At 39.7% G+C, this 21,765-nt stretch overlaps 1 protein-coding gene across 2 annotated transcripts in view; it reads left to right on the top strand.

Annotated features, from left to right (window-relative positions):
• The window catches only part of LOC114476761 (zinc finger matrin-type protein 4), a 57,848-nt gene that overhangs the window by 15,482 nt on the left and 20,601 nt on the right, over positions 1-21,765 (top strand). Inside the window, exons 2-5 of one of the 2 annotated variants that reach the window (XM_028468646.1) lie at positions 585-701; positions 10,253-10,345; positions 16,705-16,882; positions 19,575-19,832. In XM_028468646.1, the coding sequence (XP_028324447.1) occupies positions 591-701; positions 10,253-10,345; positions 16,705-16,882; positions 19,575-19,832 (640 nt within the window). In that variant the 5' untranslated portion in view covers positions 585-590. Of the gene's footprint in view, positions 1-584; positions 702-10,252; positions 10,346-16,704; positions 16,883-19,574; positions 19,875-21,765 lie in introns of both variants that reach the window. The other variant, XM_028468647.1, reaches the window with a different exon arrangement.

Here is a 21,765-nt window from a genome sequence, read left to right as displayed (position 1 = left end):
GTCCATCTTTTTTACAGTCTGTGGTTTTGAACAGTATAGCGCATGGGTAGGCAACTCCAGTCCTCGAGGGCCGGATTTGTGAGACTTTTAGATGTGTCCCTGCTCTAACACACCTGAATCAAATGAATGGCTCGTTATCATGCTTCTGCAGAGATTAATGACAACACATTGGTTTCAACCAGGTGTGCTAGAGCAGGGTGACATCCAAAAGTCTCAGGAATCCGGCACTCGAGCACTGGACTTGCCCAGATCTGATAGCGGATCAAGTATAAGAAGAATTTTCTAACTTTTATTGCATTGCAATTCTTACTCCCCTTGAGTTATATTACTAGTTTGTATGTAGACTGGAACGTAGCCTAAAACTCTAGTTACAGCCCCAGGCAATTGTTTTTAAGTCCACAGTCTGCAGAGAGTATTCAAAATGTTTTGAGCTGAACTCACCATACATCTATTGGAGGAAGATTTGTATTACCATGGAACCTCTAACCTAACACTGTGAAAGGGTCATTCACTTTTTACAAGATGCTACATATGAATCCATTCACCATTTGCTTATTTTTTGGTCTCCTCTTGTCCATTTGCAGTCTGAGATGAAGATGAAGTCCGTGGGCGCCGTGGACGGAGGCTTGTTCACAGAGAGCTATTGCAACATTTGCAACGCCCAGCTCATCTCTGAGTCCCAGCGCACCGCTCACTATGAGGTGAGTCCAAAACAAAACTCACAAAACACAAGCTGCACAACAAACAAATATTCCCTAATCGGAGAAGTGGAAAATGTTGTCGTGATTATTGCTTTTACTGGCAGTGCTCTTTAAAAAACAAGAAAAAAACCCTTATTTATACCAATTTGTGTTTGTGCTGTTCAAAAGGCAGCTCATTCATTATGCAAAGACTGAATGCAGCGTAGTAATGGTTGTTATACTTGAGAATAAACGAATTAAAATAAACATGCACACTCGGCATACTTTTTTTTTTTATTTCGGAGTAGTTTACCTTTCCAGAGAATCACTTAGAGTAGAATAATGGATGCCAATTACTTAATTAATGAATGTGCCCTTGCACTGTTATCATGGATCCACGTATGGGTGTATGGGTGTGCATGTGCTCCCAGGCGTGTGCTGCATTGAGGTTGTCCTTGATTACACGACACAATTGGGATCAACAAGCAGACTAATGAGAGCGAGGCTCCTAAGCAGGGACAACAACCGTGTGTGTCTTTTGTGCGCATGTATGTGCATGTGTGTGCGTGCGTTCTCACTACAATAATTTGACAAAAATGTATTTCTGTCCTGACTAACAAAAAAAATAAAAAAATAACTGGAGTGGATGAAAAGGCAAGCTGGTTCACTCTCCATTTCCTGGTATTAAAGGTTTGAAGGAGGTGATAAGGAGGGTATGACACAAAGTATCAGTTGTATTATGATTCATTTCTTTAAAATCCTTATAAGTATACCCCAAAACCAGCCTATTTTGCCTCATTTTGCTGAATAAAATCTAGCCAAAATGATGTTTGTCTTGGTAAATGTTAGTTATGTTTGAGGCTACCGCATTTGATGACTTCGCCAAGCAGAAATACTGCAAAGACATTTTCCTCATTGAAAAAATAACGTAATGCTTTACATGCTGTCCAAACCATTAAAGTTGTGTTAAAAATGTTAAAGAAAATAAAGATAAATAAATTAATTAATATTTATTTTTGGTCTTCAAGTCTCAAATGATGCACGTTATGTCACTTTCATCAATTTTTATTTCAACTCATAAGATGTTAAAAGACCATTAAAGCCTTATTTAAACCAGCACAAATCAACAGTATACAATGGAATATATAGGAATGTTGTATCATGTGTTTAAAAAAAACAGATCCCAGACGAGCACAAAAATATTACAGTCCTTGGCTCAAAAACATAACATAAAACACTAATAATATTTAGTATTTAGTCAATAATAATAATAAGTCATAAGCACAGTGATCAGGAGTGAGAGCATGGGCAGAAAGAATGCTGGTTTAACCTCATAAAGAAAGCAATGTAGTTCCATCTGGCTGTGGCTCATTGAAAGTACATTTAAAAGAAGAGGATGTTCTTTGATAAGTATTTTAACTTTTCTTTCACAAAAAAAAAAAAAATAACCTATCCGTGCCAGTATATGCATTCGCTAAAGCTGCAGTTTGTAAGTTTTTTTTTTGTTTTGTTTTATTTGGTCAAAAATCCATAATCATCTTATTATATTGTATTGTAATCCAAAGTGTTCTGAGTGGACAGTGAATCTCTGCTCTTTCTCCTGGTCCTGCAAATGAGCTTTAGAAATACAGGAGCGTGAAGCTGGACTTCAGCCAATCAGAGATCTTTCTACCAACAGGGTGATTCCATGAGCTGTTGTCAGCATTACTATTGGCTGAGACAGTCCGATGGCTTTATATTCCAGCAGAAGTCTCTAATGCGGCTTTTGGCGCAGCGGTTACACAAAAGGAAGTCCGAGGTGGAGAAGCAACAGAATAAAGGCACAAACGTGTTCAGGAGTCGGTGTGTGCAGCAAACTGCGAGCGATCCGCTTTCAGTCAGCACAGTCCGCCCCGAGTCAGAGAGAGAGTGTGAGAACAGACAGAATAAATAGCTTATTAAAAATGATCTAAGATGGAAAAAACAGACCCAATTCATCTGCAGTGTGGACGGAGTGTGTCTGCTCTTATTAGCTGAGATTGATTTGAGCAGCCGCTGTGACTCTGAGCCTCTTACTTTCCTCTCAGCAGTGAGTGATACGTGCTGTCTCTAAAACATCAGAAAACTCTCCAATAGCACAAGATTATGTTGCTACATTTTTTAGTAATTTCTATGGAGCAAACCGTCGCAAAGAGTTCCACAGTGTTCGCGTGCACGCAGAGTTTTGTTCGGTGGGGGGGGCGTGGAGTGCCTTACGATTCTGCAAACCCCAGCTTTAAGTAGTTGGATAAAAGTTTCTAAGGCTACTTTCTGTCACACTTTGGAGATGGTGTGGTGGAGGACCCAAGTACATGAAGAGATTGAGGCAGCAGGCAGGCATAATAATTTAGTTATATGTATAGTATATATAATAGTTCATAATAATATTCCATGTTTAATGAAAAACTAGGGGTGTCCTGATCAGATATGGATATCGGATATTGGTCCGATATCAGCCAGAAAAAGAATATTGGATTTTATCAGACTGCATCTAAAATCTCCCATATATGATATCATCTTCATTAAATTGAAGAATACTGTAGATATTGGGCGACCGTGGCTCAGGTGGTAGTGGGTCGTTTTCTGATCGAGAGGTTGGGGGTTCGATCCCAGTACCTGACTATGTGTCGAAGTGTCCTTGGGCAAGACACTGAGCCCTAAGTTGCTCCCAGTGGTCAACTAGTGCCTTGCATGGCAGGTCAAGCCTTTTATAACATTCCGCTCTACAAAATCAGTATTAAAACTATGTATCATTTGTGCTGATATTGTATCGACATTGGTATCGACCAATACTCTAGGCTGCAAATATCGGACACGTATCAGAAGTGAAAATGTTGTATTGGGACATCCCTAATCAAAACCAACAAAAATCCAAAGAGGCAGCCATCATTCTGTGTCTAAGCACTGAGCTAAAGATAGAGAAAGGCTTGATTGGGAACGGTCCACACATGGGTGCAAAACATGAGGCTGCTAATCACTTAACACCCAAACACACTGACATCACTGGGAGGTGGAGACATGAGCAGGAAGACCTGGGAAGCACAAAGACAAGAGTTTACACATGAAACAAGAACTAGAATGGAAACTAAACAGAATAATCAAAGACTCACAGAAAAAAACAAAAAGAGGACCACATGGGCCAAAGTGAACTAAAACTAAACAGAACCTGACACTTTCAGACCAGGTCTTAACGCAAAATTCTGATTTCTTTTGAGAAATCCATTTTTTTATTGTACTCATATATATTACAAATGAAATGCAACTTTTATCAGTTTAGAGTATGAATGTGACCCTGAAGTGACCCATATGTGCAAAACAAGTCCTGCGGTAATGCGTGACAAACGCTGTGTTTACGGAAGTAAATATGGAGGCATCTCATCTCAGTGTGGCACTGATAAAGTTTCTGTACGACCACAGTCAGCAGCATAACCATCAAATATTTTTAACTCATTCAGTGCCAGCCGTTTTAGACCATTTTGACTGATTTTTAAAGACTCACAGAATATTTTGTCCTGTGACAATCTGAAATCTGTCACCACATTCTTAAAGATTGAAGTCTCTACTTTCATCAAAAAAAGTTTGTTTGTAGCTTGTTTCGTTTTTCCGTAATCCGCAGTTGAATAGAGTAAGTTTTACAGAAAACAGGCTTTTTCTAAAAAAAAAATTATTTTATTTTATTTTTTGCTTTATTGAAAACTATAACATCTGAACAATAAATAGATAACACTGAGACAAGGCTTTTTTTTTTTGGCAAAATTATTATTATTTTGCTATCTGGCTCACAGTTGAATGTTTTCATTACTGTATTTTGTATCTGCTCCCCCCCATCAATCACACAGACGTAACTTCTTCTTCCTCCCGACACACAAAGATGACCCGTTTGGCCCGGTTAGTTGATGGTTTTATCTCAGGTCCACACATGTTCTGTGTTAGTTTGTGGAGCTGTGAGCTGCTGGATACTTCGCAATATCACTTCATATCGCCATAATCTCCCTCGTCCCTGCTTCTCCCTCCTTAGCTAATGGTAGCATCAGTGGCTAATCTGTCATCCAAAGGTGCTCTGCTGCCACATTCACTACATCAACAGAGAAGCTTTATATTCACAGTAGAAAGTCACAGTGTATCCTAGCAACTTCTGTGAAAAACCGCAATTGATGTAATATTACGTCAATGGCACTGAGTGTTCAGATTTGAAATGACGTAAAATGACGTCACTGGCACTGAATGAGTTAAGAAGCTGTTTAATTTCCATATTTTTCATCCTGGGACGCATAATTATGACGTTTATCGCATTCAATGATGTAAAGGCTGGATAAATGTTACCTGGCCACTCAGACAGCAGTTGCCTTGCAAAAATATCAGATAAATGTTAGATTTAGGACCACGTATGATAGTGACCTGGGTCGTATTTGAAAAGATCATATTTGTGCTCTTCAAACTGTGTTTAATGGATCGGATACAGGCTGCTTACAGGCAGCATTTGCCTGCAGTCTGAACATAGCTAAGAAAAGTTTGCACTGGGCAGCAGTTTCAGGTATTCAATTGAGTGTTGAATCTTCACATGGAAACCATGAAAAGGATGTCTGTAATCATTGATCATTTTCTTTCATAAACACTGCCTCAATGTCACTACAGGCCATATCTTTTCACAGTTTGTCTTTGTTCAGCACGTATATATGCACACGGACAAGCATTTTTTCCACTGTGGCTCCCTCCGTTTGCGTTTTCGCCTCCAAATTGATGGGAGGAGACAGCGAGACATGTATTGTCCATTAGAGCCGGGCTGAGCGCTGAGTGTCAGTGTTAGGGTAACTTTAGCGCCACAAGGTCCTGCTTTCAGGCTGCTCTCCAAAACCATCTTCTACATGAACATTTTTACACCACTAAAAACAAGCATACACTCATCACACACAAATGCTCTGACAAAATGCATTAGCAGAAGCCTGACAAGTGAAGAGGCATGTGAGGTGCTGGTGGTAGTGTGTGTGTGGTGGTGGGGGGGGTTGTTTGTCTCCTGAGGCCAAAGGATCCAATCTGAGCACTGAAGCAGCAAGTACAGTGTCTTATCAGAGACTCCGATTGGCTTTCTGTGTGTGGCTGCCAATACTCTGCAGCCTTCTCTCATAGCTTGGTCCACAGCACGCCACATTACGTGTCAGATAAAGTCAACAGAAATTCTCTTTTTCTGCCTGACTTCAAACTGAAATCTCCCTGCGAATTGTTGAATAAGTGTCTGTCTTCGGGATGATTTAGGACAATGTTTGAGAACGTGCTGTTTACACTTGCTTTATAGATATAGATTATACAGTGAGCAGAGGTGAAGGCCAGAACGTTCCAATAAAATGATACGTGCACAGAAGGGTGTTAGTTGTGTCAACCAACACACAGGCTAAAGTGTGAAAACACACATTTTGTAATCTTTACTGCATAGTTTATCAGGTGTATTTTTTTAGGGCAAAATGATTGTTTGTTTTACTGCCTCTGATTTTCTAAATCTGAAGAAATGTTTTAGCTGTTACATACCCCACACCTGAAGATAAAAATCAGGCATAGAACAGTTTTGATTCCAATAATCTCAGTACGCCACACACATAACGGTGCTGGCCCACCAATGATATTCTTCCAAGCCAGAAATCTCACCTGATCAAACAAGATCTAATGGTGCATTTCAAGCAATTCCAACCTCCTTCTTGAAAAAGTGACTTAGAACGCAACCCGAAGTCGGAGCTCCTACTGGGTAAATTTGGCAAAAAATTTGAATATTATACCGTCAGCCATGTTTGACATATTTTGACGTGCTGCCGCTGAACTCAGTTGAACTAGGAGATTGGCAACTCGGAACTCGGAATTTCCGAGTTGCCTGGAACGCAGCTGATTCTGATTCTTAGTCAGATCACATAGATAGATAGATAGATAGATAGATAGATAGATAGATAGATAGATAGATAGATCTGTTGATCCCGCAGTGGGGAAATTTACTTGATTGGCTACATTCCGTTCCACATCACAAACCACGGGGTCATGAGTCGGGAGTCGTCGACTTTCCTCACACACACAAGGAGTTTTGGTCATAAATATTGAACAGGTTTAATGTTTACGACTGTCGGCCTGACCCATCTCAGGGCCGATTAGTGGGATAAATACACTCTTAACACACCTCAGAGCACAGAATAATCCTATAGGGTAATCTTATGAGACATAAAAGAATCTGGAGTTTGGAAGGGGAAGGTGGACAATCAGGACAAAAACAGCCATATTGTATTTAGGTGTGCACCCGGTTTTAGATCAGAGGTCAGCAACCAATGGCTATGGAACCTCATCATCACAAAATTTAATCTTGTTCAAGCTGCCTAATCCAACCTTGAACCCTCTGGTGTGTCCAATAAAAAGGCCCATCGTTCAAACACTGTACATTAATTTGTGGCCCTTACCCTCTCTTTTGTTTGGTGGGCGGGGCTTAAACGGCTCTTATAATGCTCAAGATTGTCGGCCCCTGTCTTAGACATTGGATTTGCAATTTTTCAAATGATTGTAGAGCTAAGAAACTTGCTACTGTAATAGGCAGGAAACTTCTAGTTCTTCAGAGATCTTTTGCAACCGAGGTACGCATTCAAGCACAAACAGAAAGAGCAGTCGGAGCAGGGATGTTTCCATGTCTTTAGCATTACGCACATGGCTGTTTGAGTAATGGTTTCAACTTTCTAACAAGATCAAATAGAAACACGCTTCACAGCTGCTCTAAAAGCGCACACTTTTTAGCATGTTCAAGTGAGAACAATTTTGTGTGCGCTTCAGCGTAGGATCACATTTCCTTCACTTGGTTACACTTCATATACCCCCCTTTAGATGCAGCCGCTTTTAAGCAAATGTTGCAGTGGACTGTAATTTCTTTAACATTTGTCACTTTGAAACTACAACTGTTTTTACAGGTTGACAAAAGTGATCCAAAGCAGAAACAAACAATACACTGTGGCTTTTAAAGTAACTTTTACTTCATGCAATATATGGGCAGATTCACTAAGATCTGAAATAAAGGTTGGTAAACCAGTTGCGTCCCTAAATCCTTTGGTGACACAGTTTCCTCACCTGCTGCGAGGAATTCACTAAGATTGCAGCAATGATTAGCACACTTGCAGAAGTGGTGGAGATCGCCCTATTTAAACGAGTGTTTTGCTCGTTCAATGTGGAGTGGTGAGTGCACAGAAGCACACAATGACATTTGAGGAAGTTAAATTGGAGGCAGTGAACTTAAATGTCAGTTGACAAACAAACAAAACTTAAAAACCTAATGATGTTTTTCCCCCTAATTTAATGTGGGTGCTCCGCCAGGTCCTGTAACTTTGCTCTGATCAGTCCATGAAAAACAGGCAGATTTGGACAGAAACCATCCTATTAATCTGCCATTGATCTGAGTTAATGCAACACACAGTCTGTCAGTCTGCATCATTTGAAGATGATCTACTGACCATTATCAAGCAGGTCTGAGCTACTACGTAGTGCTGTGTCACTACACTCTCATATGTGAACATTGTGCCATCACTGCGTGAATTACGCATCTGATCAGCTGATTCTGGCCTGATGCTCCTGCCATCAATGCGAGTTTAACGGTCAAAGCATCACTGGAGCAGTGCGTCCATAGTGCACACAGCATCCTCTCTCCACCGCAGCCACAGCAGACTCCACACGCACCGCCGTGGGTCTGCAGCTTTTTCTCTCCCTCAAACACATTTTACTCTATTTTCTTATTTGGTGGCTGTTAAATATTGACTTTTGTTCCATTTAAAATATTTTCTTATACTAGAAAAGTTAACTAGAGCCTTTTTTTCCATCTCCGCTGTATTTTGTGTCAACATTAACTGCGGCGGATCTCTGCGTGTGTGTTTGCACCTGCTTGTCAGTCGTACTATTTTCCAGTGCTTAAACAATCACCGCAAACAGTTCCAGGTGTGATTAATTGCATTGCGCCCACTGCATTCATTTATTTGTATTTCCTCCTTCCATTTTTTTGTGCCCTTATGAGATCCGCCTACTTTACATATTCATCAGAGGGAAACACGCTAAATGGATTGAGGACACATAGTGACAGGCAGAAGACGCGCAGTCCTGATTCCCTGGGGTTTGTACACCCTATTAGCGTGTGGAGTGATGTTTGCACACATTTTATTTAATACCCCTAAACCTATATCTGCCCCTTAGTGTTTAAGTCACAACAGGTTGACTTTAACAACTTCCTCAAAAGCTTTCTTGTTGGCAGCTTTTGTTAACCATGCACACTAGCAGCCAAGAATATCTAACATGGAAGTAAGCCTATATAGAACTACTAATGTAGATCTGAGAAGCCCAAATCTTGTCAGTTCGGTAAACGTTTTACTTCCATTGACAGGCCAATTTTTTACTCACTACTGGAGTATAGTATTTTTTGTTATACAGGTTTTTTTGTATTTTTTTAAGCTTACAAACCTGTATTTAGGTGTTAAGAGTTGAATATCAAATTTTGTTATCCATCCATCTTCAAACCCGCTAATTCCCATGTATCAGCGGAGGTCTGCCGGTGCCAATTTCCGGCTCTCATTGGGCGCTGGGCAGGGGTACACCCTGGACAGGGAGCCAGTCCATCGCAGGGCGACATAGACAGACAACCACTCACTCTCTCATTCACTCCTATGGGCACTTTAGAGACTCCAATCAACCTTACAGTCATGTTTTTGGGTTGTGGAAGGAAGCCGGAGTACCCGGAGGAAACCCACGCAGCATGGGGAGAACATGCAAACTCCACACAGAAAGGACCCAGGTGTCCACCCCAGGGTTTGAACCCAGAACCTTCTTGCTGTGAGGTGGACGTGCTAAAAATCACACTACTTAAGATCAAACTCGGGTTAATAGGAGGCATGTCAAAGCTATCCACCATATGGATATGGCATAAGAGGGTTGGCACAAAGATGGCTATTTAAACAATATATTTCAGTATGTAGAAATTAATGGTATAAAATCACAACAAAAATATTATCTTGTGGAATTCCACAAGGTTCAGTTTTGGGGCCTAAGCTATTTATAATATATTTAAATGATATTTGCAATGTGTCCCAATTTTTTTAATTAATTATGTTTGCTGATGACACAAGCATATTTTGTTCAGGACAAGATACTAATCATTCAATTTCATTAGTAGAAAACAAATTGACAAAATTAGGACAATGGTTTAAGAAAAACAAACTTTCTTTGAATAAAAAGAAAACAAAATGGATGTGTATAAGATTATACTTATACTGGAACAGAAATTGATCATGTGTGTCTATGAGACCAAGTTCCTGGGCAATCATCATAGATCATGAGCTTTGCTGGAACCCGCACATAGAACATATTAGAAAAATAATATCTAAAACTATTGGCATTCTACATCGAGCAAAAAGAGACATTAAATAGAGTCTCTTAGCGATAGAGCTTTGAGGAAATAGCTAAACTGCAGTGACAGAGGTTATTTTTAACACCTTTAGGTCAACTGATGGAAAGAGACTTGATTGATTGGTTTATTCTTTGTCTTTTTATCTTTTCAGAGTAAAAAACATGCCAACAAGGTTCGTCTGTTCTACATGCTTCATCCAGAAGATGGAGGACCACCTTCTAAAAGACTGAGGCCGGATAACCCAGTATGTTCATTCTGTGTGTGTTTGCCTGCCTGCGTGTGTGTGATTTAAATGTTGCTCTTTTATAATATTGGGGGACAGTCGCTCCAGTGGTATCTGGCATTGTGCCCTTTGGCAAGGCACTTCACCCACATTGCCTAGTATGAATGTAGTGTGTGAGTGAGTGTTGGTGGTGGTCGGACGGGCCGATGGTGCACTATGGCAGCCTCGCTTCCATCAGTCTGCCCCAGGGCAGCTGTGGCTACAATAGTAGCTTACCACCACTAAGTGTGGAAGTGAAAGAATAATGCCTTAATTCTGTAAAGTGCTTTGAGTGTCTATGATAAAGTGCTATATAAAATCCAATGCATTATTATTATTATTATTATTATTATTATTATTATTATTAATATTGGAAATTCTGTCAATATTTTCTTTATCTTACATGAACAAGCAAAACCTGAGTGTGATTTCTATGGTCTAATCCTTTGCTAGCCACTGTCAGCCTTGCCCACAAAGCCCATGGCTCACGGGAATAATTGTTTGATCTTTTCTGTACAGTTGTGATTCCCTGTTGTGAGGTTATTCTGTGTTTCTGGGGAGATTTGGTGGTGGCAGACGCCGCCAAGCAGCTCTGTATCTGAATATTGCAGGCTTCGGCTCAGGAGCTCTGCGCATTACCAGCCTTAATTTGTTTGTCTGTGTTTGCTGTTCTAGAAGAAGAGCAAATGCTGAGGCTGCATCTTTAGCGTGAATGGAAATGCCCACAATTGCAGTAGTCAGGGGGGCTTCGAACAGCAACTTTTTGATCTGTCCATGTCAAAGTGGCCATAGTAAATTCACCCAATGTGGTTATTTCCCTGGCAATGGGTGTTCAATGACATTGTGCAGTTCCATTGGAAAGTATGCGTTCAGAAAGAATTACCATGTCAGGGTAAACATCTCCCTTGGGATTTTTTTGTGTTTTGTGTGAAGCTAAAAGTATTTCCCTCAGTTCAATTCCAGAAAAAGTAGGCTGTAAAGGTGCTACCAGATAAAAATTTACCTTTTTTTTTTTTTTATAGATTTAAAACGCCATGATAAAACGCTTTTTCCACTTTTTTACAAATGTAATATTTGCATGCTCGCTCCATTTAATTTAGTCTTCCTGGGCTTTTTGGACTCTAAATGAGAGCAACTGTTTCCCCATGCTGCTTCATGTGTAAATTTAGCAGTGTTTCCCTCAGCGCCTCAGCATTGAACAGTTGGAGAAGTAAAAAAAGGAGCACATGAAAAAAAAAAACTAAACAAAGGGAGGGAAGAGAAACACAGCTAATTGGGTGACTATTGTTAGATGCAGATACCAGATGGAGTCATATTATTCGGAAATATTCTGCAACTCAGATGCCACTGTGCAGTTCTGCTCATCATAGACACATACAGACTAAAAGAGGAGATCACTTAAGCTGAAAGTAATACCTCTTAACAGATGGCTGTAGTGCCACCGATAGACAGCCATTGTTAACTTTGTCGACTGAAAGAATTTTGGGTAGCACTTGACTTGACGTTTTATACATAAAGGCTGTCATTATTATGACATGACACCTGTCATTAGCATGAATAAGGTGTCATGAAGTCTGTCATTTAGAGTTGGTTTTTTTACCCTAACCCCTAACCCTTTGTTACCCTAACCCTTACCCCATTAGATCCCTCCACCTAACACAAAAAATGCTAACATAGCTCTAAAGGTGTAATAATTTAGCAAACAACACTTAATGACAGCCTTCATGACACCTTATTCATGCTAATGACAGATAATTACAGCGTAAAGTCAGACTTGTGTATAAAACTTCAAGTAAAGTGTTACCAAAGTTTATCTTAGTTTTCATCTACTATGTTTTATAAAGTGACAATAACAAGACTATGACTTATTAAAAACATTACATGTGAACAATAAATATATCAAAATATATTGATATTTTTGTAAACAAATAAACACGAAAGTATAATGCTCACGTGGGACGAATTCCAATCAGAACTAAGTTTTTTTTTTTTTTTTTTTTTTGGAAGGTATCCATACAAAATGACTTTTGTTGTGTGGAAGGCGGGGAGAGCTGATAAATAAAACCATTCAATATTAGGTTGATAAATAGTAATTGAGTCTTTAAAACTCTAGTGCTTTATATTTTTGTTTGACAATAACTAAGTTGCATTTTAGTCAAAAGACTAAAACTAGATAAAAGTTTGCTGTCAAAATGAACACTGTAGAAAGCAAAGAATCAAACTCGGGGATGAGAGAGACATGGTGTAAAAGGCAAAGCTAAAGCAGAAAACACGTTGATGATTTTGAGTAAAGCAGTCGGTGGGAGATGCTGTTTATTGCGTCAAGTGGTTCAATGGAGTGGCAGCTGTAATGAGCTGATAATTATTCACATGTCAATCACCCACACAAGATTTTGATCGTTACAAACTTTCCGCACTGTCACCAAATCCCTGGTGTATCATCTGTCATTCCTTCAGACTGATGCGTCTTTGTGTTTAATTCTCAGCTTTGCTGGCAGCTGTGTTTACTTTTGACTATTTTTTTCCAATGGTTAGTCCACTGCAAGCTGTCACACAAAATCAGCCGGAATGCAGTTTTGTCCTCAGTGGTTGATATTTCTCATCCTGGTATGATGAGATCTGGGATGAATGAGATTTCCGCTGTCTTGCCCCTTGGAGGGTCGAAATGTAGGTAAGATGATGGTGGAGTGAAATGAAATAACAATAAGATAAATGGTGAAGGAGAAAGGCAGGGATGCAGATAGTACACAAGAGAGGAATTGGAGCAGTAATGGTAATGAGGGAGCTGGGGAAATGAAAGAAGAAGGCAGCGTGACAGAGGAAAAAAAAGGCTTCTTTCGAAAAGAAAGATGAGAAGTGAGTCTTCATGGGCAGTACATTCATTCCCAGTTCTACAAGTGTACTGGACAATAATAGAAAAGTTGGTCATTATTTTGAAATGGGCAGTTCATGGCCTTTAACATTAGCACAGCAGGGGCAAGCTACCAAGAAAACACATAAGGTAGGTGAGGAGGAAGAGGAGGAGGGAAGGGTTGTGAACAGTGGCCAATACCAATAAATATTTCATCCCACAAACACGGGGTCACTGAGACTGATGCCCAGGGGGCAATGGGAAGGGAGTGAGGGAGGTGAGAAAAAGCACAAGAATAAAGGCCAGCCATTAAAGATGAAAAGCAAAAGAATTGCATGGAAGAGGCAAGTAGCCAGAGACAGATAGAAAGGAAATATGGAATGGCTTGGAGACAAAACATTGCCTTGGAGGTAAAGGTGTCCCAGACTCTCACATCCACAGTTTGTGATGCTAACTAGAGCTGACATAAGACACACTCATATATAGCCAGGCAACCACTAAGAGGCACAGCATGCACCCACATACTCGGATGTGTTTTTCAGACACGTTTCTATTATTGGGTTTTATGGCTAAGACGAGAAGTTTCTCACCTCTGGCATGATTTGACACCTGAAGGCTGGTTAGTGTGAGCGCAGGAGCAAAATAACGTCTGGACAAGCAGCGGGTGGCTGTTAAAAAGAAAATGTGTTTATTAGTCATATTTTCAAGCTTGTGAAAAACAATAATTTACAGCATTATTCAAATGACGCTGATGGTGAGCATTCACGGCGGCTTGGAGAGCCATACCAATAACCCGGAAATAAAAAAAAACAATGAGAAAACGACGGCTTGGAGACAAGCACGGTGGACTAAACTACTGTTTGGTGTTGACCCAACAGTGAAAAACTCTTTTTTTTTTTTTAAAAGAAATTACATATGTACATTTGTTTTAGTGGTAAGCACCGGTTTTATTAACAAACAACTATTATTGTCAACATCAGATCAACGCACGGCTATAAAGCGAAAGTGAAACACAAACAGGGGCGCAGTGCACACAAGAGACCCATCAAATCTATTTACATAATCCATGTATCAAAGATAAAGATAATCCATGTTATTGTGCAGTAAAAGGAATGTTTCAACAGTGTATTCCTTTAAAACTGCTCCATTCTACATCCACCGTGGATCGGCTGTGGCTGCAACTGCAGGTAAAGAAGAACGCTGCAGCGCAAACTACACCATGGGACCGAACCCGACCATCAGTTCTAAATATCTGTCCGAACCCGACCCATCCGGTGCCGTCAAGTCGTGGTGTCCACCCTCTAGTATCAGCTGTGCTCTGTTGATAAACTAACCACCTTGGGGTCACTATGGCGTCTTATACTCCTTTAAACTGGCATCAGCTAATTATATACAGTAGATGTTATTCCACAACATCGGGATTGTCCTTTGTGGCATTGATATAATGCTCTTTGTAGACTGGTAATGTATTCTTGAATTCAAATGTTTTTGTTTTTTTTTCTCTTGACCTACTTTTGTGCATTTAGCTTTCACGATGAGCAGACCTTCTTAGAGCTGCTGTAAGCAAATTTCAAGCACACCATTGTTATCTTAGATCACTGCTCACTTGTTAATAATACAAGTAGTTTTGATTTATATGAACCTATATGAGCTCTCTAAGAGTTTAATGCTAGTTTCAGAAGCTTTAGACAAAATGTGCAATCATATTAAAATGCACAGAACTGCTGGAAAATCTTAATTCTGTTTTTGACACAACAGCAAACCAAATAAAGAGTAGGCTAGAAATTCCAAAATGGCCTTGGTTATGGGCGTGGCTCCTAGAGCAGTTAAGACACGCCCAGTTTATACTATAAAATGTCCAAAGAGCAATCTATGCTAACTACCTCTATTCATTATACCTCTCTATTCACAAATCTCTCTGTCCAACCTACTCTCCACGGAGTCCATCACCCATTTTCTGACCCACTTGCTCCTTTTCAGGGTCGCTGGATCAACATGTGTTAGTTTTAATATGAGGGCGGGGCTAACAGTGGTAGTTCATGACATAAGAAGACACCAAAATGTCACAAACCACCATTCTCAGCCAATATCAAAATACATTTGAAATAGCTAAGTTTTAATCCATCGAGGGCAATAACTCTTACATTTTTACAAAACATTTCAGGAATCAGAAAAAAAAAAAAAAAATCAATCAACAAATACACTTCATACCCAAATACATTGGTTTTCAGCAGAAAAAATATGTTTTTCAGGTTTAAAAGATAAAAGACAGGAGTGACATCTTTAGAATAGACTCTTATAGTCTGGTTGTTCTCCTACAAAGCTCACAGGACCTTCTCTGTTGTGTGCCTGAGCTCCCCCTCTTCAACTGTAATTTAAGCATGTTATCTGGTTTTTTCTACCTTTTCTGTTTGCCGCTGTTTCAATACTTATAAGTGTATTAAAAAGCTAAAAAAAAAACTGTCATTAATGGAAGCCTTAATATGAGCCTCTGAAAACTTCAGCCCCTCATGAGATAGAAAAACTTAATTTCACTTTTGATCAAGCTTGAATTTTCCAACATTTAGTTACATAAAAAAACATTGGATTAATGTAGTTTTTTGGGTCCACAGATGTGTGTGTCTGAGTGTTGGTCACCTATAATTTGCAGTAGGCTACCTGTGTTAGCCCCTTGTAGGCTACATTGGTGCAGTTTGCATTGTCAGAAAGCTAGCATGATGACCTTTTCTAAGCTCCACCCCCTCCTCCCACTCCCATATGGTCCCGTCAGGGCTCTGTCCAAAGCCACACCTCCACAAGCTTGAACACGCATCTGATATAAAAATACCAAATCCCCCAAAGCAGAACAAATACTGAGCTTTCCAACAGAAAGACAGAAACATTGGCATCACTTTTCATATCCTTCAAATCCTCATTTGTGTTCAATATTTCCAGGAACAGTGTCACGTGATTAGGGTGCACGCAGGGGACAGAAGGAACATGGGGCAGTGAGATATGAAGGCTTCTGATTGGTTCTTACCATTTGGCCCGAATGGCAGGGATTGGTCAGAGTTTTTAAGGGGTTCCAACTGTTACAGAGGATTTTATTTTTGTTCCTTTTTCTGAATATATAATGTATTGACTTCTCTCAGGATGGAAGGACCATTTCAACCAGTATACCCACCATTAAGAAGGGTTGGGAGTTAGAGTTAAGTAAGAAGTGACTAATTTGGGTTTTAATTAGGATCAGTGGATTGAAGGATATCCTGAAGGGACAGATTCTCTCTCTTATTTGTGTGTGTGTAATCTGTGTCAGGTCTGTCACTATTCCACTTTTTCCACAGGGAGCAGCTCCCCCTCTTGTAATGACCCAGCAATGAAATTGCCGAGCCACAATCCAAGCCTAGGGAGAGAGATGAATATTTGATCGACCCTCAGTGTTCCTCTGTGTGTCTGCATGTGCATTCACAAGCTTTTCACTTTGTGTGTGCGTGTGTATTTCTTTCTGCAGGATTGTGCAGAGACTGAAGTGGACAAAAACAAATGCTGTACCTTGTGCAACATGTTCTTTACCTCCGCAATTGTGGCCCAGTCCCACTACCAGGGCAAAACCCACACCAAGAGAGTCCGCCTGGTGCTGGGGGAGACGCCCAACGTCCCCACTGCTATGGCCAGCCCAACAAACACAGGTATCTCACATCCTGAATCCATCACATCCTGAAACTCTAATAGCAGTTACACAGGAGTCGTACAACAGGAAAAGTTGATACATTTGGAAGCATAATCAAAGTAATAAACATTCTCCGCCTTAGCTGCTCGTAATCAGGTCAGACTCCATCTATCGTGAAATTATAAACAGGCATTTAGGTGAACAACCCCTGCAGCTTAAGACAATCAATGATTCATCAGCGTGCAATTGTATTCGGAGGTAATTTTCTACGGCGCGCTGCTTGTTCATAAGACACACTCTCACCTCTGCTCATATATTTATAGAGAAAGAGGGCTTCCGCTCTTTGAGACTTTGTGAAGATTGAACCAATTAAAGTGGGAACGTTTTTGTTTGTGGTCCTGGAAATATGCTGGTGAGATGTGCACGTAGACAAACACTAAGAAAAATTTAAATTAGACATTCGTGTACAGAATCTGATGGTTGTTAAGTTGTTTTAAAAAATCAGAGACGTTCACGGATTCATTTACCACAATGCAGTGTTAAAATTAGGCCAAATTTAACATTTTTATCACTTGGAGGGAAAGATACATAAGTGAGAACATGCAAAATAAGGGAAGAATGAGGATTTAGGAAAGATGAAAGTCAAATGTGTCCTTCAAGATCGCTCTGATTTGGGAACTCTGTAGAAGATTCACAGCCAAACTGACAGATGGGCTCATACACATACATGGGTGCACACTACAGACATTCATTTCAAAACTCACATCAGGGAGTTTCTCTTTTGGCCAAGGACAAATGGACATGAACATGAAAGCACACAGGGTAGAAAGGAACAGCACCACCTGAGTGTTGGAGAAGCACTTAGGTGTGGAGAGGAGAGCTTAGCAAAGCACACCATCACACACTATAACCAGCACCACCCCCTGGTACTGAGGCTCCATCACACAGTCCATTTGCTCCATTCTGTAAAAAACATTTACTTCTGCTCCATTGTGCAGAGATCACAGGTCAGGAGTGAAAAATGACGGGAAAAGAAGAAGTGGAATGGAGAAATATGAGAGGATGTTCTGCCTTTATTGTTACACAGAGCTGTGGATCGATGCTGACAAACAAAAGCACATAAAATACGACTGTGACACCAAAGGTTTGAGGATAGATTAGTTTTTTTTAATAAAAAAAAAAAAGTAACCAGAATGACTTGAACAGATTGTATATTTTTTAAGGAAGTTTAAAGCACAGCAAAGACAACACAAAGGAAAGCTCGTATGAGTGGGTGTGGTTGGTGACATAAGCAGACACAGCCATAGAGACAGTAACTATGAGAGCACAGTATGACGACACATTAAGGTATAAGCAGCCAATCAGATCGCCACGCTGGAGTCAAGTCATCACAAGCACCATTAAATGCACTCAGAAAAGACACTTAACGCTCAACAAGTCCATTCTTCACGAGCAGAATCAAGGTTGTCAAAGTTTAAACTCAATATGTGTGTGAGTGGGCTTTTGTTTGCTGAATCATAGCCGTATCTTACAAATCATGTAACTCAAGAGTTATGTTATCATGTGACGCATGCGAATTGGCACATTTGGAGAAGCCATCTGCCATCATAGTTTTCCTCACACGTTTATGTCCCGCCCCACACCCACTGCCACACAAACACAAGCAGCAGAAAACCACATCCCCCAAAGTAAGTGATCACACAATCCCGTCTGCCACCCAAACATCCACACGTGCACATGTGCATCCTCACAGACACACTGTCTCCTAGCTGTGTGAGCCCGCTAGCTATTACTGGGCAATCGCCATGGTAACCGGCGTTAGGTCATGAGTAGCAGGTCACCTGGAACTCTGCCATCACCCCATTTCTTTTCCTCAAAGAGGAGACAGCGAATGGTGGAGTTTGATGAATCACAGCGGGAACATGTAGAATTTGTATTTCAATAGTTAAACAAACACATTTTGAGAATTAAAAAAATAAATTATATAGATTTGAACACTTAGAAATGGAAGCTCAGGGCGAAGTTTGATAAAAACAAAGGTTTAGGTTGGGCACACAATTGATTAATCCCGATTTTATTATTGGCGATTATTACTTTACTTTATTTGTTTATTTGGAGAGGACAGGGTGCATTAATGAACACCAGTACAATACGGTGTGTAAATGTGCCAGATTTAGCCATGATCTAAATTAATTACATTTCCAAAATTTGACTCTTTTCATTTTTGAAAAATGTAATACAAACCAGGCGCGTCCTCCTAATTTGGATATTTTAATCACACCATTCAGTATTAAAGGTGCTGAGGTGTTGCTCAATAGAGAAGTCAAATAATTCAGCAGCTGATGGATGTTAAATGGAAGATAAATGATCACCAATAATCAATAATCGAACGGATAAAATCAATAATTGGTTTGTAATCGAATCAAGACTTCAGTAATTGCAATTGAATGAAATTGAGGGAAATGGGCTGATTAACCACTACAATTCACATCTTGTATTTATTTAAACAAAAATATTTGTTGATTTAATTATCTTTTCTTCATGCTTTCTCTGATTTTTGGAAAACTAAACTTTCATCTTCAATCTTTTACTCAAAACTGATGCCAAAGTTTTAAAATATATTCCTTGTGCAAAAAATGGTGATCTTTACCATGACTGAATAAAATCAAATGAAAAATTAAATAAAATTGTATTTGTTCTTCTTTTACCAGATTCCTCCCCGTCCACCCCACAAGCAGCAGATCCTGCCGCTTGCCCCACTCCTCCTACCTCTTTACCCTGGCCGATGGCAGTGGTCAGTGGAAATGGTGGCAGAGAAGCTGGCAAATACTGTTGCCTTTGCGGCGCGTGGTTCAACAATCCTTTGATGGCGCAGCAGCATTACGAGGGCAAGAAACATCGCAGAAATGCAGCCCGAGCCCGGCTCCTGGAGCAGCTAGCGGACAGCCTGGATGCCACAGAGAGCACAGGTCAGACGGACACAAGTGACAGAGAGAGGGCAACATGAGGAGGTTAGGACTCTGTACGCATAGAAACAATCACTACATTCACAGTCTGTCATGGTGATGATGTTCTAAAGGCATGTGGTGTACATTTCACAGGCATGACAAAAATGTAAGCCAAAGGTTGGTTATTCCCAGATAAAATGAACACCAGTTACTGTAAAGATAGTTATTATTGAGGGCATATATTTGGGTAAAAAACACTAAATTCTAGTGCTACTTTTGTCCTTTTAAGTTTGTTATTATTTATACAGTGATAACAAATGTGCATTAGGTGACTGGAATAAGTTTGCAATCATGTTAAGAAGGAGGGCAACCTCACACTAAAGGGTTCAAATAGTTTCACCTAAAAATCTGTTTACATATACTTTTCTTCATTTGTATTGATTATTATTTTTTATCATTATTATTTTTACACCTTATCTCTCCTTTGCACATTTTCTTTGTGCAGTCTTGCTCATTTTTTCTGCGTGTGTGTATAATTATTTTATTAGTGTTTTTTTTTTTTTTTTTTTTTTTGAGGGACATTCTTTTTAGTACTATCAGAAATCTAGTAAAATGAGTACAAAATAAATAAGTAAATAGTACGCATAGAACTAAATGAAAACCCACTCCAAATGTTTTTACCCTTTAAGCAACTTAAGAAAGAGCAGAAGTCATGTGACATCACCCACTTATCTTGACATTTTTAGCTCAAGCTTAAAACATAGATGCACAATAATGAGTTTTATTTGAACATATTTACTCAAAATAATTCCCCTGAAAATCCATGAGCCATTTTTGTTCTGTAGAACTTCCTCAGTAACACTTTAGGAAGAGAATATGCCACCAATCCAGTTTCATCAACAACAATCTAAATAAAACACATTAGGTGATGTGCTTATAGTTTTAAGTTTAAGTTTAAGTTTAAATCATATTTAAATTCTTGCAAAATGTTTTAAATAAATGCATGTTTGAACGATATTGTACACAAATTGGGATCAATAGAACTTAAATGTATTTAACCAGTATTTGGTAAGTATGGTAACAAGGTATTTGTACTTTGTTACCCTCCACCTCTGACCATGAGACGTTTACACTTCGTAGACGCACATAAAGGTTCCAGCAAGGAGTCAGGGTTGAGTTTCATCGCTGTAATTGTAGAAGCGTGCGTACTTGGACCTTGGCACGCTCAAGAGCACACTGGAGGACTGAGTCTCTGAGTGATTGAGCTTTATTGAAATTTAATATCAAACTGTCTCCGTGCTCCTTGGACGATTTTGATCCTAGATGTTGTCCACCTGCCTCAGCAGATATTCATCTTTTTTTAATTAACTGTCAGTCTCACGAGAGTTGTGATCTGTGTGATCTAATTGGCTCCAACTTTTCAAGTGGTTTGCCTTTGATCCCACATAGCACTTATGTTTAAGTATAGCTGTGGATTTTAAGCTATTGGGTTACTAAGATGTTCAAAAATGAGGTTGAAATAAACTATTAACCATCAAACAACTTTTATTGCAGTGCCCTGGTTTGGAATAGCTACTGCTTCTTCTCACAAATACTTTTTCATGGGATTAATATCAGAATCATTAGCACACAGAAGCGGTCGAATATAAATACATTTACAGGTTAGGCAGGCTTTTACAGCTCGACGCAGGACAATAGCTGCTGCACCACATAGAACCATTACCTGAACCATCATCTAAAGAAGCCAATCATATCAGAAGTATGAGTCATGTTCCCTCCTACACTGGCTCAGAGCTTTTAAAAAGTGTCGTGTCAGATGTCCTTCATCCCTCCTCACACTGGAACCTTGTTCTTACACACTTGGAACATTTTATGTTGGAGAATTTGTATACATTTGGATAAAATGGGTCCTCTGGAGCCAAAAGGGAAATGAAACGGTTCAGAATATCTAAGC

This window comes from Gouania willdenowi, chromosome 15, assembly GCF_900634775.1.
Source record: "Gouania willdenowi chromosome 15, fGouWil2.1, whole genome shotgun sequence".
Taxonomy (NCBI): domain Eukaryota; kingdom Metazoa; phylum Chordata; class Actinopteri; order Blenniiformes; family Gobiesocidae; genus Gouania; species Gouania willdenowi.
This window is presented reverse-complemented; position numbering and strand designations above follow the sequence as displayed.